The following is a 16,785-nucleotide window of genomic DNA, read 5'->3' as shown; positions in this document are numbered from 1 at the left end:
GCTCAGCATTTTGCAGCTGTTCGCTCGCTTCACCCAATTGAAATGGGAGTGCAAGGTGGGATAGAATTGGAGAACTAAAGAAGTGTAAGAATGGATGGTTTGAGATAAAGATGGTTTACCAGCTAAAGCAAAAACCACATATTGAAGGAATTCGCAAAAAGGAATTCATTTGCTTCTTCCCATCAGCCCCTGATGGGAAGCAGGACTGCTGAGTAACAACTAAAACATTGCTGTACTATCAGAAACACTGATTTCATCAAAAATCCAAAACATGACATCACACACATCTTTACAAATAAAGTTAATTCTACTCCAGCCACAACCATGACAAAAACCTTGTAGTATTTATGGCTTGCTTACTTGAAAGAAAAGCTGTAAGTGAATCCACCTCAAAGTAACGGTTGATGTAGAGCCTAATTACAGTTACAGTGATGGGTCTGAGAAATTCTCTCTGTTATCAATTGCTTTAGACAGTCTAGCATTGTCACTGGTTTATTGGAACTGTTCTATGTTCACTTGTTGTAATGTCACAGACTTCAGCAGCTAGTTTAAAAAGAAATAATCTTTTTCTAAAGGTTTCCAGGACAATCACTGTAGAGGTTTTAGCCAGAGTAAATAATGTCTCTGTGCATAAGAACAAACTGAAGAAGCTGAGAAAATTGTAAGTTTGGTTTGCCTCTGTTTCCTCTCCATGTTTCATTTGTTGGTTATAACAGAAGTTTGAGGAAAGACTTTGAGGCTTTTAAGAAAGAGCATTTTTGAAGGGCTGTTCGTTCTGCAGGTGTTCCAGTTTACACTCGCTTGGACTCGGAGTTAATGCAACGAGGATGAAGCAGTTGCACCTTAATGGAAAAAAAAAGGAATGAATAAGTCTTGAAATGTATGAGCAGGGTAGTCATAGAAATAGTAGGCTCTCATTGCTTGATTTCTCTCTTCATAAGATGAAGCAGAGAAAAATGTTAAGCTATGAATTCTGCACAGAAAGCAGCAATTTACCGACTGATAATAAATTAGGTCTTGTAATGCAAGCTAGAGTGTAGGCTGTGTAGACTAGAAGCAGCCACGTGTAGTCTGCTCTCAGATATTAGAAAGCTGGAACTGCAGTGATAAGAATTACTGGAAAAAAAAATAGTATTGCACAGTGGAGTTATGTTAAAGCAAATAGGGAATTTAAAAAGTAGGATGTAAACAGGCAGTAAGAAACAACTAAGGATAATCACAACATAGCCACAAGGGACAAGCCCACAATGCTTAGTACATGGAAGCAGAACAAGTGATAGGATGCTGTGGAAAATCTTGAGCACACAGCTGAGGATTAGCAGGCAATCACCTATTTACTAGATATTTGAGTGCAGTATACAAAGCCAAAAAGTACTTGGCTTTAAGAATGAATATACCGTGCTCAAGGACAAGTGGTAATACTGGATGCTTTCCGTCCCTCTGCAGTGAATAGAAGTGATGATGACACTTAGAATCATGGAATATCCTGAATTGGAAGGGACTGATAACGATCTTCAAGTCCATCTCCTTTTCATCTTCTCATTATAGCTTATCGAGGAAGAAATTTTAAAATAGTGATGTAATTAGAAAATTGCCTACAATGCTAGTAAGTTTTTATGCTACTATTCTGTATGTGTAGTTGAAATATCAACTGTAGTCGAAATATCAACATATTGCTCAGTGTTCGTTGAGGTCCATTCCGATCTAAGTCATTTTATGACTTGATTGTTGTCTTTCCATCTTTTGTCTATAACTAAAGCTGGAGAACATTGCTTAAAACGAGCCAACCTCAATGTATTAATTCTTCACATTAGGTCATTTTCTGTATTTTATGGATAGCCTTAATGAAGTAGTGAGTGAATTGTACCAGTCTGTGCCTGTGGGTGTCTGGCCATACAAATTAAGTTATCGTGGACATAAATCTCTAGGTGTCAGTGGCCTGCCTGATCTGATCAGGAACACTTATAATTAGCTGGAATTCTTCAATCTATGCCCCTCTCAGTGGTAAGTAGTGTGGTAGATTTGTACACAGTGTTCACTGCTAGATTCCAGCAGTCTTGGAATTCACTTCAACAAAAAAATGAACTTTGTCATTTCTGGAGCATGTGAATCTGCTTCTCTGGTGATTTGTTGGGTCCCATCAGGTGGCTATCAAAGTATGAATGGTTACACAGGATTTTGTGAAAGGAAGCCAGACTTTGTCCTTTGCTTTTATGTTTTTTTTTTTTTTTTTTTTTTTTTTTTCCCTGTCTTGTGATGCATTTAAGGTGAAATAGCAAGGTTCTGAAGGTGCAATGCATTCACTGAATGGAATGCTGGAAGGAAGAGATGTGATTAATGTAATCGCCTGCATAACATGCATCATATCTTTTAATGAATTAAGTCCTGTTTACACTAATCCTTACCTTTGAGGCAGTGAAGTTCTGAATTTGAAATAAGCAGTGATAGAAAATCCATCTCAAGTCCTTATAAATTGCTTCTTGTAAGTAGTTTTGCTATTTGGCAATATTTTTCAAAGCTGTTTGTTTCTATACAGAATTTATTTAATTTCAGCCTGATATGAGAAGTCTGTTAAAAACGCTTTTTGGAAAATAAATAAATAAACATCCCATCTAAAGTACTTGTAATTAAAAATAGATCTATGATAGCTATGGTAATTTTGTAACCCTTGTGTTAATTCTTGGTTAACATTATGAAGAGCATCCTCTTCCCCTTATTTGTGATTCTATTTTGTGAGTTTCATGTTGGATTGTTGGCCTTACTAAGGTCATTCTGCTTTCTAATTTTAAACAAAGTCCCAGGGTTTTATCCTACTCATTCCAGAATGTCTTCAGTGCTCCCCATTTTGAGAAAAAAATAAAGATAAAATCAAAACTAGACAAACAATAAAAGAGATTAGAGAGGCAGCAGATGTTTGGAGTTCTGATCTCTTCACATTAGATTTTTTTTTTTAATCTTTCAAAATTATGTATAGGTTTTAGGAGAAATAGTGACTCTTTTTTAATGTCACTAATCATGTTGTTTATGCTGTTGTGGCTTTGGATGTCATCTTTTAGATGAATGTAGACAATCACAACTCATATCTGCTACTTATTTCCTTTTGAATAAAGAGAAACTTAGGAGGAAACTTTTCACTCAGAGGGTGGTGACGCACTGGAACAGGTTGCCCAAGGAGGCTGTGGATGCCCCATCCCGGAGGCATTCAAGGCCAGGCTGGATGTGGCTCTGGGCAGCCTGGTCTGCTGGTTGCTGACCCTGCACATAGCAGGGGGGTTGGAACTGGATGATCATAGTAGTCCTTTTCAACCTAGACCATTCTATGGTTCTGTGTTCCAAAAAGAAACAAACCTTTATTATCGTTTAATTAAATTAATTCATTTAAAAATATACTGAAGTTGATGTGATTCTTATGCACCTTGCATAGTATTTCAGGATTAACTAGTGAAACTACAACAAATTCTGTGAACACAAAACAAAAGATAAAAGCTTCTGAATATCAGCATGGCTGTTATCTATAAAATGTGATTAAATTGAAATACCCATCAGTGTAAGAATAATGTCAAGTTCTAGTAATCAGAGATCATGCAGCATTAAACAATTCAGTTCTTAGTCTTAAAACTTCTAATTTTCACCATTATGGGATTTTTCTTTGTTGTTTTTGGTCTGAATGAAGTCATGGTAAATAATGATGGAATGATACGTATGGCTTCAGTGAGACATACTTTGGACTCGCTAGGGAGAGGAACAACTTAATGAAGCCTAACACGTTGAAAGGAAAAAGCAGATTTAACAACAACAAGGTTAGGTGATTTCTCTCAGAATCTTCCAGGCAGCAGATGAAAGTTTGATAAATACACATATTCTCTTGTTGCTGGTATCTGCTAGTAGAAGCTGGTGGGAGCATTCAGAAGGGTTATTAATGGCTATAAATTCTTGCAGAGGGAAATGTCAACTGTGCTCCCACTGGGCTTTGTTTGAGAGCAAACCTGTTTAATGCTTTGATTATGGAGTCCTAAAATGAAACACCTCCACCTCTCTGGTATTGGAGCTTGTAGACTTTACAAGGGCAAGGGGAGACTGATGTCATCCACTGTGTCACAGTGGAATTGGGCAAGCTTTGGGGTGGTTCTGTCTGTAGTCAGGTAACTAATAGATCCTGTTCAATGCAAGAAAACAGCTTTACTACTGGAGTGACAAAAGCAAAAAGCTTTTAAAGCTTAATTGAGAAAAAGGATGTATAGAGGTTATAATGACAACATCACTTCTGTAGTCAAACTAGCAGGGAAATTGTCACCTTAAAAAGATAAACAAACTAAAAAGCAAAAAAAAAAAAAAAAAAGCTACCAAAACCACACCCTAAAGCATTTGCTATAGATAAGGAAAAACATGTAAATTATTCAATTTGCAAGTAGCAGTGGTTGATCTTGTGGAATAGATGGTTCTCTCTCAGAGCAATGAAGACAGGGAAAGACAGAATTAATGTTAACTGTAGTTTCCAAGTTTGAGGAATTGCAAATGGGATACTTTTAGTGAAAGGATGACCCCTACATGCAGAAGTTTGCAAATTCGTGGTAGGAGCCATGTTCAAGAGTTCTTATTCTTTAAAGAATTGTTTTAATTATTGAGAGTGATTCTGTGTTCAAGGAGAGCAAATGTGCAATAGTTTAAAACAAAGATACTTGATATTTCTATGCTATTGTACAATATAAATTGGTATTACCCATGCTAGTCTTACACATTGAGTAAAAATAACAAAATGGAAGTAGATTTAGTGAATAAAATTTAATTTTTTTCTATTTTTGCAAGAGTTGGGTTTAATTTAATGTCTGTTTCTGGTAGGAACAAAACTCAAAAGAAATATTTTTAAAAGTTATTAACAGAAAACTAACGTCTGTTTGTGTAAATTGGTCATATCTACACCTATATGAATAACTTAAAGGCATTATTTCACTGTAGTTACATATCTGATGTCATTTTTTTGGGGAAATGTGATGAAGTGAGAATGCATAGCACAGAACTTGCACTGAAGACCTGATGTAAAATCTTTTTTTTTTTTTTCTGATCTTGCAATGTGGCCCCGTGTAAACCAGCATCTCAGCAGCATTGATCTCAGAGGCTTTGATCACTTCCAACAGTCTGTGAGAAGACTTTATTAGGAGGCACTGAGGGCTTGTATGAATACAGAGGGACTTGTGGGAAACTCTTTATTTGTACAGTTGTGACTTGACAGTCTTTTGCTGGGGCTCCGACTCACTTTTGATAGAGATTTTTTACCAATTCTGTTTCACCTAGCACGTTAGGAAGCTACCTTTACTTTAAAAGTTATGCAGTGGACAAAAACATGTTCTTGTGCGTAATACAAAAAAAAATATTCCAACATAAGGATTTATGCTTGGCTGTTTAAATCAGTTTTCAAGCACTGAGGATGAATGCTACCATATTAGAGTAAACTAATTTTCATATCAAGCAATTGTAGTCTTAACGTTTTGTGCGAACAAAATAGAAAGCAATCCCCCACCCCTTTTTTTTTCATTTTATTATTGGTAGCTTTCTCCAAATCGCTTTTTCCTCACAGCCAGACAGCCATTAGATTCTTATTTAAGAACTGGAAATTATGTCGAGCATCCTCTAACGTGAGGACCTTCAGTATACAGAACTCCAGCAGAGGGCTGAAGTAATGGTCCCACTGTCCACAAATTGTCCTCAGATTCTTCTTACTGTTTGTCCTGCTTTCTTTCTGAAATGGGCCTGGTACCACCCAGTTGCCGCTCAAAGGTTTGCTGGACTCAATGGGATACGCACCCACTGCCTCTTAGGTTGGGCTCTCACGTTAGGATTGCCTGATAGTCAACACGGAGCCACAGATTAGTAAGCCTTTAAACTAGAGTTATTTTTCTAAGCCATGCATAGTTGTAACATTCAAAACAATTTGAATGTTGCGTGAGCTATGCTTTGTGAGGAGTTGTGAAACGCTGTCACTTCTACTTAAAGCAGAAAGGGATGTAAGTCCTGTGGGTGGATGTGGGAGGGATCTTCCTGTTTATCCTGACCCTTACACTGCAGTTTACACTTTCTGTATGAGTTTTTCCACAGTTTCTTTAAGTTCTAAGGGTAGTTTTCCTTCTCAACTCAATCAGGTCCTGGTGTAGGCAGTTGTCTCCTAGAAGGAGCCGCTTAACATGCCTGAGAAATGTGAATGACTCAGATGTTGCCTTATTATAACTTTTCTGTTTCTATGTCAGGGGACTCTGTGGTCACCATCTCACTGACGTTGTTACCAAGGTTATCTTCCCCTTGTCAAGGTCTTTTTCCTCCTTAATCAATGGTTTACTGGGTAGAATTTCAGGTTTCCTTAGTGGATCGCTTCCATGTATGAACTTTGTTGAGGGCAGATGGGAATCTCAACCCACTGTGGAGGTGGAGGGTGAGCTGAAGGGGAGAGGATTGTGAATCCAAAAGGAAGTTGAAAGCTTAGAAAAGCTCAAGTTAAAAATTCCGTGTAGTTGGGACTGGGGCCAAAAGGTTTATTTTGGTTTGTTTTTCCTGTCTAAGTTTTAGGAAAGAAGAGAGAAGAATCACATTTATGAAACAAAACAAGCAAGTATGTCTCAAACTTGTTATCTAAACATGTAGAGACAGATACTCCTCCAAACCATCTTGATCCATTTTTTTTTTTTTTTCCCTATCTTTTTTTTCTCTTCCCTTTTTTAAGCAAGGTGACAGGAACTGCCCATGTCAACTTTTATCATTCAGCCAGCTCTGCTGGAAGCTGTACTGGCTGTCGCTGACTAATGAGATGTGGTTTTGTCTGCAGAAAGTTGTTCTTTTACTCCTCGTTGTTAATCTCTGGACTGTCAGTACTTTCCCTTGATTTCCTTTCCTTGCAATTGCTATGCATGCTGTATCTTCTCTACGTCTTTCTGTCTTTACTTGTATTAATTGAGGTAGAAAAAGGGGTAATGAGTTGAGAATGTCTCAATTTCTGTTCTTGTATTACCTGAGACAGAAAATGGGCAAATGAATGGTGGACAGTGTTGGAAGCCAGACTCCTTAAATATCAGATTTCTTGCAATAGCACTTCATCATTCAGACCAGATACCAGAGTCTGTGCAGTACTGAATGCTGCCAGTAGATGCATGATAATAGAAAAATCTCAGCTATATATACATCACCACAGTCCTGTGTCAGACAGATGAGCTCAGAGGTGGAGATCCCCAGACTGTACACAGTGCTAGGATCTGAGCTGGTTTGTGCTCTTATGTACTCTGTAATCGTGCTTGGTAATTCAGAGCCTGCTTGCATATCACCGATGGCAAGCAGTTCAACTGCATGCACACGTTAAGGGATATAACCAGTCAAGTATTTAGGTTTCTAACTCTCAGTGAAGCACAAAAATACTTCTGTGAATTTAGACAGAATTTTTCTGTATCTGTTGCTATCAACTGTGTATCCTGCCGTAAGGAATTCCATACTCTTAGCATAAGCATCTCTCTGTTGAAAAGTTTTTGTTTTGACACAGTTCTAAACATAAGGACACAATCCAAGAAAGCACAGAATGTTTATCATTCAGTTTTGCAGGCACCTTCAAGCAATTTGTGTCCATGCTGCCGAGGCGGATGCAATTCAGTCCTCCCCATCATCTCTGCTGTGTTCAGAGCGTTTCCTTCTGCTGGTGCTGTCCTTCTTGTGGCTCTGAAGTGAAGCAGGGAGCTGAAAACTCATTTTACGTTTGTAGGGTTAGTTATATTTCAACCAGGTTATGTTCTGATGGAGTTTATTGCACTGGTATAACAAAAAATTAAGTGTACGCAGAAAGAGCTGAGCTGGCCTCTCAGCCTTGAAGATTGCATTGGTTTAAAGCATGAATGAAAGCGTGTTTGGGTTCGTTGACTTGATGTGAGGGAACGATTTGTGAAGAATACATTCTTTTTAATAGTCCACGTAAATCTCTATTATAAACTATTATAAATTTAATCTTTGGAAAAAAGGATTAACTATTATTTTGCATTTTTGCAAATTTTTTGCAATTTTTTTTATCTTTATTTTCGAATCACAGAATTGTTTGAACTGGGAGAGACCTTTAAAGGTCATCTTGCCCAACTCCTCTGCAGTGCACAGGGCCATCTCTGGACATCCTTCTCTACTATGAAAGCCATTTTTTTGCCTTGCTATAGTAATATTATAAGTACAGATCTGTGCTAACAGTCTACCTAATCTAGTCTTGCCACCAGATTAATCCTATAGATTTGCTAGGAATCCAGTAGAATTATATAAAGAAATAGTAAAGTATTTCTTTAGTACAACATGAGGCATTTATCTTTTTCTTTCATCTCTGCAACATCCAGCATTGCAGATGTGAACTGGACTGACAGCCTACTCTGTGCTGGCAATACTTTTCTAAAAAAAAAAAATAAATATGTAGAATTCATTTTACTCTCAAAATATCTTAAATATGACATTAAGTCGCAGCACAGAAATGAGATGCTCTGTCACTTATAAGCAATTTTTGTCCACTTCGTAGGGTATTTACATACGTAAGTCACAAGGGAAAGGAGTCCATTGTGCAGGAAACAATATGTTATAGTATGGTGCACAAACAAGCAATTTTGCAAGCAAAATGCTGTGCTTTTGTGGAAGGTTCCAAATGGTAAAAACATTTCTGTTTATAACATGTTGATGCTAAGGGGTGATTGTGGGGTTAGATTTTTAGGGGCTGCTATTTTACTACAGAATTCCACTGGCGTAGTTAGAATTTGGCTATAGTGTAATCCACTCCAGTGGATCAGTGATTAAAATAAACCATTATTTTTTTTATCGATGATACTTTGAGTACAGACTTCCTAATGCAGTTTTATTCACCTTGTTGGACTGCGTAAGGAACAGAAAATTCTGTACTGCTGCATTGAGGAAAACCTGAAAACGAGGTGGACGTAATGTAGCACGTATGCTGGGAGAGGAGTACAATTAGACAATAACATCCCTACAATATATTATTAATACGGAGTTATTTTCTGGATTAGTACTGTCAGTCATCTATGGAAAGTCACTTTAGAATTCCGATGTCTAAAGTGCTATTAACAGACTTTCCTTATTTAATAATGTCAAATTTTGAATTTTTTGCTTAGTAACCACAACCTTCCAGTAGATAATATGCAAACAACAGAGAATAATTTTGAATGAAACTTTCTATTAAGAATGACTTCTTAACTACACAGCCATGGAAGTTTAATTCAATGGGATTTACTCCAAAGAATGATCAGTGCATATTTCTGAGTAACAGAGGCTGGAATTTAGATGAAAAATGAATTATAATATTAAAAAAAAAAAAAAAGAATTAATTGGAAACTCTAGAGAGGAGTAAAAAATAAAATAAGGTACCAAAGGAAATAATGGGTCTAATTTCAATCTAGACAGTAATAGGAAAGGGAATCTCTTTGCCTTATTCCATTTTTTTGTCTGTGATAACAGACCTTTATGTTAGTATGAAAAATGTTATGAGATGTCGTTGTCCTCCAGTCACACAGGATGTCTCCTTAATGCGTACTGCGCAACCACGAGCCTGGCTCAAACTATGAGAAGGTTGTTTTTAGCGAAGCACTGGAAGGGAACAGTATCAGGAATATTTGGTCAAAGCAGGAATAAAGCATTGTCAGCATCCTTTCCTTTCTCCAGCTAAGCAATCCTTATTCACCTGTTCAGTCAATACCGGAGGGTTGTTGTAGAAATGGCAAGGAAGAATTAGTCAATATCAAGGAAAAACCAACTCTTCGCATACTTGTAGTTGTGCAGGTAACTTCTTTACCTTCTTTTGTTATTTGAAACTTTTATTATGACAGCAGCTGGAGGAATGTTGAGGAAGAATGCACTAATTGTTTTATTTTTTGTGTTGTTGGAGTAAATTTTGCTGCAAATGAAAAACTTTTATAAGCTCTTAATGAGGCTTTATCATGTATGTTTATCTTTTGTAGTTGAATTGCTCATCCTTTCACATTGAAATTTGAAGGATATTTTTCTCATTTCTTAATGAAGGTTGAAACTGAGGCACTATTCTTATTGAAACAATAAGTTGTCTACTACTTTACATGCTGTGTTACCTGTATGATTGCCATCTGCTGAAACTCATTTCTTTTGTAGACTTTGGTTTATGTTACAGCTTTTAATTAGTTTTTGCTTTGTGAGAAGTGAATGTTTCTGTATCTGTTAATAGTTAATGAGGAAAAGTGTACTTATTAAAAAGAAAGAAACTCTATTTCACAGGTTTATAAGTATCAGAACTCATAAATTATTGACTGGAATCACAGTCTGCCTAAGACTTACGTTGTGAATGCAGGGTCCAGCTGGAATAGTAACCATCTTTCTAGAGAGACTTATAGGTTCTGAAAGATAATGAAATGTTATCTGATGAAAAAAATGAGAATTGCTCTCACACTATGTTTACAGCAACTAGAAACCATTTCATACTTCAATGTAACGATAAATGCAGGTATTTTCAGTGCTGTGAAGCCTTATGGTTATTTTTTTGCGCAAGAGTGGAAGCTGAATAATACTCATTTTAGTTGACGCTAGATATTATCAGGTAATTCTGCTACTAAATATTTGTAAATGAGAGCAGACTGAGGCCTGTAAAAACGTGTGATTTATAAGTACATTGATCAGTGAGTTCTGATATCCCTCTCTTTTTGTGCAAGAACTACAAAGTTGTCTGCTAGTAATGCAGTGAAAATCTTTCAGACTGTGAATTAATTTTATATAAACTTACCAGTCTGTTGATTTTAATTGGTAGTAATTTGTCTGAAATCCTTTTCAGTAAGGCAGTGGAATGTATTTTGTAAGTACTAGATGATATAGATAAGTGCAGAATGTGTTCTATACTGAAATCAACTTTGTAAAGTAGATTGCTATTGAAAGAGCAATTTCTGCACTCTTGATTGTTGTTCGCTTAAGTTCTTTGTTTTGTAATAGTGTAAGTAATTTATCAGCTAAATTTTTTTTTTAACAACTTCTACCATTTTGGATTTTATGTAAAGAGGACCTGATTTGAATCTTACTTAGGCAATGCGTAAAATAATATTACTTCCCTACTACATTTCTTATAGTCTTCCAGTTAAATGGGACTTCTAGTTGTTTTATTGTTCTTATAATTATTCCTGATTATAATGAAGGAAATAATTAAATTGGAATTAGCATTTATTTGATCAGATTTTTCAGTGTTTTTTAGTGGATAAACTAGCTGACAAGTGACGTCACTTGTCACCTTATAATTCTATTGCTTCCCATGCAGATTTCCAGTTCTTTGAGGCTGATTCACATGCATCTTGCAACCTGATAGATGGATTTTTGTCTGAATTTTTAAAAATGATGATAATTGTCTTAAAAATTTCCTGAAAACCTGAAATGGTAAACAACTGAGGATGGTCTAGAAAATCTTTTTGTTTGTTTGTTTTTTGAATGAGTACTACTGTTCTTGCTTTAAAATTGAGAAATCCTAGCTACTGCAGGGTACTTTCATTTGAAAGGCAGAATGTATTCCTTGTGTGGTGACTTGACCTTGCCTGGTGATGAGCCACAGTCCTTGGGGAAGGTGTGCCTGCTCCTGTCCACGGACCACAGTTTCTGTTAAGAGAGAGCTCTAGTGTGGGCTCTGCCCAGGCTGCAGTCCCTTCAGAAAATCCCACCTGCTCTGGTGTTGTCTTTCATGGACTGCTTCTGCTTCATTGTGGTCTATTGCAAAAATTCAGGAGCTTTCAAGGGAACTTCCCCTCCTTCTCTAAGTTTGGGATTCACAGATCTGTTTCTCAAACTGATTTTGCTGTGAAGTTGGCTGGAAGTAGCCTTGTTCAGCACGAGAGAGTGAGAAGAGACTATGGTCTCTTCTCACATACACCTTGAAGGTCCCTGCTTCCAAATCCATGCTTGGTAACATATCTGTCTTTAAGGGTATCGTAGAGAAGGATTTTCTGAATTGAAGTGTTTAAACACTCAATGGATGTGGCAATGGTGCACCTTGGAGATTTCAGGTGTAGAGGAACAAGATGAGCAAGATTACAAAGAAATATATGTACGTAGGAACAGCAAGTGTGCTACTCCCTAAAATTATATTCAGTATTTTGACATTACACTATGAATATTCATGGCTTTCATGCTGTTTTGTCTGTTCTAGGGAGTATGACTTCTGCAACGTCACCTATCATTTTGAAATGGGACCCCAAAAGTTTGGAAATCAGGACTCTCACAGTAGAGAGGCTACTGGAGCCACTTGTTACCCAGGTAAGTGTCTTGTATTTCTTTTGTTTTATCCACTACCATGATGCTGTACTTACTCATTATATATAATTATCTTAATAATTATAGATAATAAATTCTTAAGTAGTTTTTTGTTTGTGATCCCTAGAGGAAAGCTCTGTTTAAATGTGTTCAGAAGTTCTAGTTCTAAATAATTTGTAGTGTGAAAATATGAGTGTTAATACAATAGCAACAACTGTTTAGTTATGCTTGACTTTCAACAGCAGATAAGAAATTTATGAATCAGCCAATTTAAAGCTAGGTATATGACTGGAGCACGTGCCCTTGGTTTGTTGAGTTGCAGTGGTACACAAACTCACATTGAAAACAAAACCAAACAACCAAATTAAACTTTTTTTTTTTTTCACATGGACTAAAATGATATGACCTTGAGATCCCTTCCAACCCTGGCCATTCTGTGATTCTGTAATATGATGAAAAATCATTAAGGTTGGAAAAGATCTCAGAGATATCTAGTCCAACCATCCACCTACCACCAATTTTTGCCTACTAACCATGTACCTCAGTGCTACATCTCAGTGGTTTTTGAACACCTCCAGGTGCAGTGACTTCATCATCTTCCTGGGCAGGTTATTTCAACACCTGGGCCATGTGAATGCATGGACAGAGGCAGAGATAATGTGGTCTGGAGAAATATGGCAATAGATATCAAACTTCAGTCATCATTAGGGCAATCTGCTGAGATTGTTGTCTGGTGCACTTATTTTTCTGTACTGCAGTTCATAATAGGTAGCTGGTTATGTAACTATCCTAGTAAGATGGGTTGCCCCATTATTTGAAGAACACAAATCATTTTTCTCCTAATAATGCTAGCTATGATAAAAATGAAGAATTCCACCAATGCCATCTGTCCAACCACCTGTTACTAACAGTTTTCTCATAGGTGTTGTGGATCCTGGGGATTGGTCTGCTGCATAGAAATTTTAGACCTTGTTTTGAGCATGAGACTAGACTTCATGATGGTTTCATTTTTAGAATAAAACAGATATTAAATATAAATCTCTACTACTTCTCTAGAAATGATATCAATGTATACTCCTTAAAGATACTCGCTTTCCAAAGTTGTTAATCCTATTCTTCTGAAAAAAAATTTGTCTACAAATTATTCTGGATGTGTATCTAATACTACATACAACTTTATGGACTCAAAAGTGAGAAAATGAAAGGATGTGTATGTCTATCTGTTGATGAAGTGATCATCAACTTTCATTATAAACCTTAGCATTTTTGCTGTTGAAATGGAGGATGAGCTAAAATCTAGAAGTCATTGTAACATGAACTAAAAACTAGGTTGTGAGCTCTCTGTTAGTCTGGTTCGCCTGCTGGCATGGGAAGTGAGGCTGCTGTGCCACCATGGTCTATTGCTGAAAAAAGTAAATTACAGAAGAGAAAATGCAACAGCAAAAGTTTCACTGTAATTTTGCAGTTTATGAATTTTCTTCGGTTGATGGGTTTAGCTAGATTTTAATTTGATAGTGTTCCTCAACAAATGTAAATACAGAAATTAGAAGTTGATGTGGATTTCTTCAACTAAGATTTCCAAGGTCCTTACAGTTATATTTTTACTTTTATATTTATTTTCTATTTCAGCAGTGTGTCAGTAAGGCTAGAGGAAATAATATGCAATCTAAATGTACAAGAGTAATGTCTGCCTATTGCTTTATTCAAAGTTTCTGTATATTTCCATTCTAATTTCTTTATTTCAGTTTTCTAGATAGTTCTTTTTCATATGTTCATACTTCTTGAACGTGTTTTATTTCTTGTTCTAGAGAAACAACAGTTTTACCTATTTTCCTCTAGTTTGAATTCAGTAAAATATGTTTGACAAAAGCATGTTTTGTGAGCCGTATAAACACAATCTTGAAAGTTTCAAGTGAGAAGAAATGTGCTATCTTCAGAATGTGTTTATCTGTTGCATTTTTAGCTTAAGTTATTCAGTTTCACTTTGTTTTTCTCAGACAAATTGACAACCATCCCAGCTTGAAAGAATTTTTTCCTTCTTAAAACTATATAAACAGTCTGGTCAAGTAAGAATAGTATCTCCTTTATCTTTGGGCTTGAACTGCAGTCTGCTTATGCTGTGACTAGCTCCACAAGAACTGCACGTACACACTAGGTGCAATCACTTCAGTCTCCTTAAAAAATTTGAAAGTTCTTCCCAAAGAGAACTTTGAAAGCTTATTTTACCAAATAAATAAAACATTTCACCTGTTCCACTAGAACTCATAAGTGCAATGAGGATGGATAGTGATAGGACAAGGGGGAATGGTTTTAAACTGAGACAGGGGAGGTTTAGGTTAGATATTAGGAGGAAGGTTTTTGACTCAGAGGGTGGTGAAGCACTGGAACAGGTTGCCCAAGGAGGCTGTGGATGCCCCATTCCTGGAAGCATTCAAGGCCAGGCTGGATGTGGCTCTGGGCAGCCTGGTCTGCTGGTTGCTGACCCTGCACATAGCAGGGGGTTGAAACTGGATGATCATTGTGGTCCTTTTCAACCCAGACCATTCTATGATTCTGTCATGTGTAGATTCTGTTCTGTTGGTTGGCAGCCCTGCCCACAGCACGTGTTCTGAACACTCTGATCTGACTTTGATCAGGAATTTAAAGTAAACAACATATGATTTTTGTATAGCCAAAATTTGTTTTGAGTTTTTTAATTTTGTTTTTAGCACCATCAAGATAAATCCATGTTTTATTTTGGCATCAGACTTGAGTATTTTAGAAGAACCTTTTGGGTAACAAACTGTATGATTTTGGAGAGTGCTTGAAAAAACAGACTGTGAGGCACTGGTCTGTCTTTAGGCTTCAAAAATGCTCATCAATCCTTTTTGTTCTCTTTAAGGTGTGTATATGGAGAAGGATTAAGGCACTAAACTCAGTATGTATATATATATAGGCCAATAAGTGTGTGACAGATTTGCTGATGGTGGAAGATTCAGTGATTTCTACTGAAATTCCTAGGTAGTAATGCAGAAATATGATCTGGATTTGAGAAAGAACGCGGCAGCAAGTGAGGACAATGGTGCATTAAAACTTGAATTCTAGACAAGTCCATTAGTGTTCCAGATGAGAAAATATGTATAACCTATGAATTGATTTAGAAGAAATTATAAGAAAGAAAGGTTGTCTGAGCTGGAGGCAAAAAAAATTAAAATAAAAAAAAAAAATCCATTAACTGATCATGAGAACACATTAGAAATGACAGAATTACAATTATTCCAGGCAGCCCTGAACTAGCAAAGTAATTAAAACTTTCTCTGGCTGTCACAGGTCTAACAGTAGTGGAACTTGCTGGAGCACCCATTTACACAGTCATTGTCTAACAGATGTACCCTGCCACGTGTCTTTTTTCCACATTAGTGTTAGTGAGATCTATTTTTTTTTTTTTTTTTAAAGATTCAGAAGAATAATTAGAATTTCCATTCTCAACTTTGTTGAAGTTAATAACTGAGATGTGCTTCTGTTCTCTGGCTTCGATTTCACAAATAGTTACAAATAGAATCATAGAATTGCTCAGGTTGGAAAAGACGTTAAAGATCATCAAGTCCAACCACAACCTAACCATACTACCCTAACTCTAACTCTATCCCTCTGCAAAATCATGTCCCCGAAAACCACATCCAAACAGTTTTTAAACATATCCAGGGATGGTGACTCAACCACCTCCCTGGGGATCCTATTCCAGTGCTTAACAACCCTTTCTTTAAAGAAGTGTTTCCTAATACCCAACCTAAGCTTAGCCTGGTGCAACTTAAAACCATTTCCCCTCGTCCTGTCACCAGTGAGAAGAGACCAACCCTGCTCTTGCTGTAAGCACCTTTCAGATATCGGAAGAGAGCAATAAGGTCTACCCTCAGCCTCCTTTTCCCCAGACTGAAATGCCACAGTTCCTTCAGTCTCTCCTCGTAGGGCATATTCTCCAAGCCCTTCACAAGCCTTGTTGCCCTTTTTTGGACCTGCTCCAGCACCTCACTGTCCTTCCTATACTGAGGTGCCCAAAACTGAACACAATACTCGAGGTGAAGCCTCACCAATGCTGAGTACAGGGCAGGATGACTTCCCTAGACCTGCTCACCACTCCATTCCTGATCCAAGCCAGGATGCCATTGGCCTTCTTGGCCACCAGGGCACACTGCTGGCTCATACTTAGCTGACTGTCCGTCAGTACACCAAGGTCCCTTGGTCAGGCACTCAACCCCAGGCAACCCTATAGGCTTGGGGAGATTGTGACCAAAATGCTGGATCTGACACTTGGCCCTGTTGAAAATCATACAGTTAGTCTTGGCCCATCTATCCAGTCTATCCGAGACCCTCTGTAGGTAGTTTTGTTCTCTGAGTTTATAACTGCTTATAACTTTAGTTCTTTGGATTATTTTTAGTTAAAATGAAATATGCAATATATATCCTTAACTGCTAGTGCCTCTTAGTCTCAGTTTCAAGCTAGTAAACAAAATGAATGACAGTCTGATTTGTCAGACTGTG

General features: G+C 37.1%; 1 protein-coding gene across 2 annotated transcripts in view; it reads left to right on the top strand.

The window, feature by feature from the left end:
* The window catches only part of CTNNA2 (catenin alpha 2), a 452,478-nt gene that overhangs the window by 50,341 nt on the left and 385,352 nt on the right, over nt 1–16,785 (top strand). For both annotated transcript variants that reach the window (XM_085223727.1, XM_085223728.1), the window contains exon 2: nt 12,161–12,267. In XM_085223727.1, coding sequence (XP_085079853.1) covers nt 12,166–12,267 — 102 coding nt within the window. In that variant the 5' untranslated portion in view covers nt 12,161–12,165. The remainder of the gene's footprint in view (nt 1–12,160; nt 12,268–16,785) is intronic.

This window comes from Meleagris gallopavo, chromosome 4 (genome assembly GCF_905368555.1).
Source record: "Meleagris gallopavo chromosome 4, MGAL_WU_HG_1.1, whole genome shotgun sequence".
NCBI classification, from domain to species: domain Eukaryota; kingdom Metazoa; phylum Chordata; class Aves; order Galliformes; family Phasianidae; genus Meleagris; species Meleagris gallopavo.
This window is presented reverse-complemented; position numbering and strand designations above follow the sequence as displayed.